The sequence below is a fragment of the Neltuma alba genome, unplaced genomic scaffold (assembly GCF_004799145.2).
Source record: "Neltuma alba isolate B1F8T4 unplaced genomic scaffold, ASM479914v2 tig00010569_pilon, whole genome shotgun sequence".
Lineage (NCBI taxonomy): Eukaryota > Viridiplantae > Streptophyta > Magnoliopsida > Fabales > Fabaceae > Neltuma > Neltuma alba.
Genome location: NW_021635435.1, coordinates 115986 through 117874, shown reverse-complemented (window position 1 = coordinate 117874; position 1889 = coordinate 115986). Strand labels below are relative to the sequence as shown.

The window sequence follows — 1889 nt, the reverse complement described above, 5'->3', positions numbered from 1 at the left end:
TTTTTATGTATATCAGATATACATAGTTTGATGAATATCATTCTAATGAGATCATAACTTGTAAATAGTAATTGCTTTCGATATGTATGTATGTATGTATTGGTATATACATTCAACACAAAATTAAACAAAAAGTTCCACATACATATTATATTGAATAACAAGCTGAAGAAGATCAGCTCATCACCATGCAGCAAAAGGTACATATATACTAAGAGCTGATGATAATGGCTAAACTTTGGCACTGGTCAATATACAGCCAGAACCTTCCCAGAATAATAATAATATTAAGATGGACGTGCACACGTTAAATACATCACATAAATACTAGATTAAACAGTAGTCGTCTAAGCAAGAAGTAGAAGGTCACACTAATACATAAAATAACACACTCTAAATAACCTCGTGGATATATATATATATATATATATAATATGATCTCGATCATATTTGGAGTATAAGTTATTTCTTAGATAACACGTAGTGCTGTTAGTTATTACATAAGAAGGCTTCTAATAATGGCGGCTTGAGCACTGTTGAAGTCGGTGTTGGCCAAGAGCTCAGACAATCTCTCACTTAGATCATCAACTTCTCTGTGCAAGCTCTTTATGTAGTTACAAGTCTCCTGTAACACCTTTGAAGCAGAAACCTGCATGCCCAAGAAATATATACGCATTAATATATACTATTTATTATTATAATATAAGTGGTGAAATTAACTAAATGCTTGGTATGGTGGTAGAGACTGGAGAGAGAAATCCACAGGCACATCAACTTGTGTGGCTAGAGAATGAGGGAGACAAGAGCGTGACTTATCTACCCAAGCAAAACCAAGGCCACACAAAAACTAATGTGAAGTATGCTTGCTGTATTTTGTTTGTGAGAGAGAAAGAGATGGAGAAAAAGAAAGGAAATATATCTCATCAGCTACATATAATATATATATATATATATATTTCTTTTTAACGCGTTGCTCGGAGCTTAAAGGGTCAGCTGCATTATTCACGATGAATAATGCGTCTAGTTATAAATTTTACATGACATAATATGTTCAATCTTGAGGCGGCTTTTAACTGATCTGAAGAAGTGAGGTCAGAAAACGAGATATATAAGAACGTCTGAACTGAAAAGTTGATTCGACAAGGTTAACATTTGTTAGAACGAAATAGATGAATACCTTGTCGGAACGACGTGGAGAGCGAAGCTCAGGGATGAGTTGTTGTAACTTGGAGACAAGATCGTTGATCTGAGCTTCAGTGATATCAGAGGAAGCACCGGATGGTCTGGAACGGGAGGAGGAAGATCTTCTGGAAGACATTGTTAACAAGCGAGAAGAGCGAGAAGAGGAATATAATATGTCTGCTAATGTTGGTGGTAGCTAGATGGAATGATATATATATTAATTATGCGACATGGATGTTGTTAAATGGAAGACGCAGAAGAGGAGGAGGAGGAGGAAGATGTGAGAGTTTGGTAAGAAGTGGTGTAGGGACAAAGGGGAAGTGGGGTGTTGTCAGAGAGAAACAGAGAATTTGAAAACTATATAAAAGCTAAGGAAGTAGTATGGGAGGGTATATTAAGGGAAATGGAATTATCAGTCAGACAGGTGATGGGCAGAGAGAGATAAGTAGGGAAGCCAAGAACCGGGGGCGGGGGTGAAATGGGATGAGGAAGTGGGCTAGGGGTCTTGCTTATTAATAGGGCTTAGAGAGAGAGACACCATACTTTGGTATCTGAACATGTCTCCGAAGTGGGGTTAGAGACCAAGCGGGGTCCTTATTATGCCAACAAGAATTGATATATATATATATATAGACACACACTACATCTAGTCCTAAATATAATAGCTATTTGACTTTCAATTTGATTCTAAATATAAGATCCCAATC

At 36.8% G+C, this 1889-nt stretch overlaps 1 protein-coding gene across 1 annotated transcript; it reads right to left on the bottom strand.

Annotated features, from left to right (window-relative positions):
* Positions 1-312: 312 nt before the first annotated feature.
* On the bottom strand, positions 313-1552 carry LOC114757140 (transcription factor PRE6-like). Its single transcript, XM_028946127.1, has 2 exons — positions 1178-1552; positions 313-649 (listed from the first exon to the last, which is right to left on the bottom strand). The coding sequence occupies exons 1-2, from the start codon at positions 1316-1318 to the stop codon at positions 497-499; spliced, it is 294 nt and encodes a 97-aa protein (XP_028801960.1). The 5' UTR covers positions 1319-1552; the 3' UTR covers positions 313-496.
* Between the last annotated feature and the right edge of the window lie 337 nt (positions 1553-1889).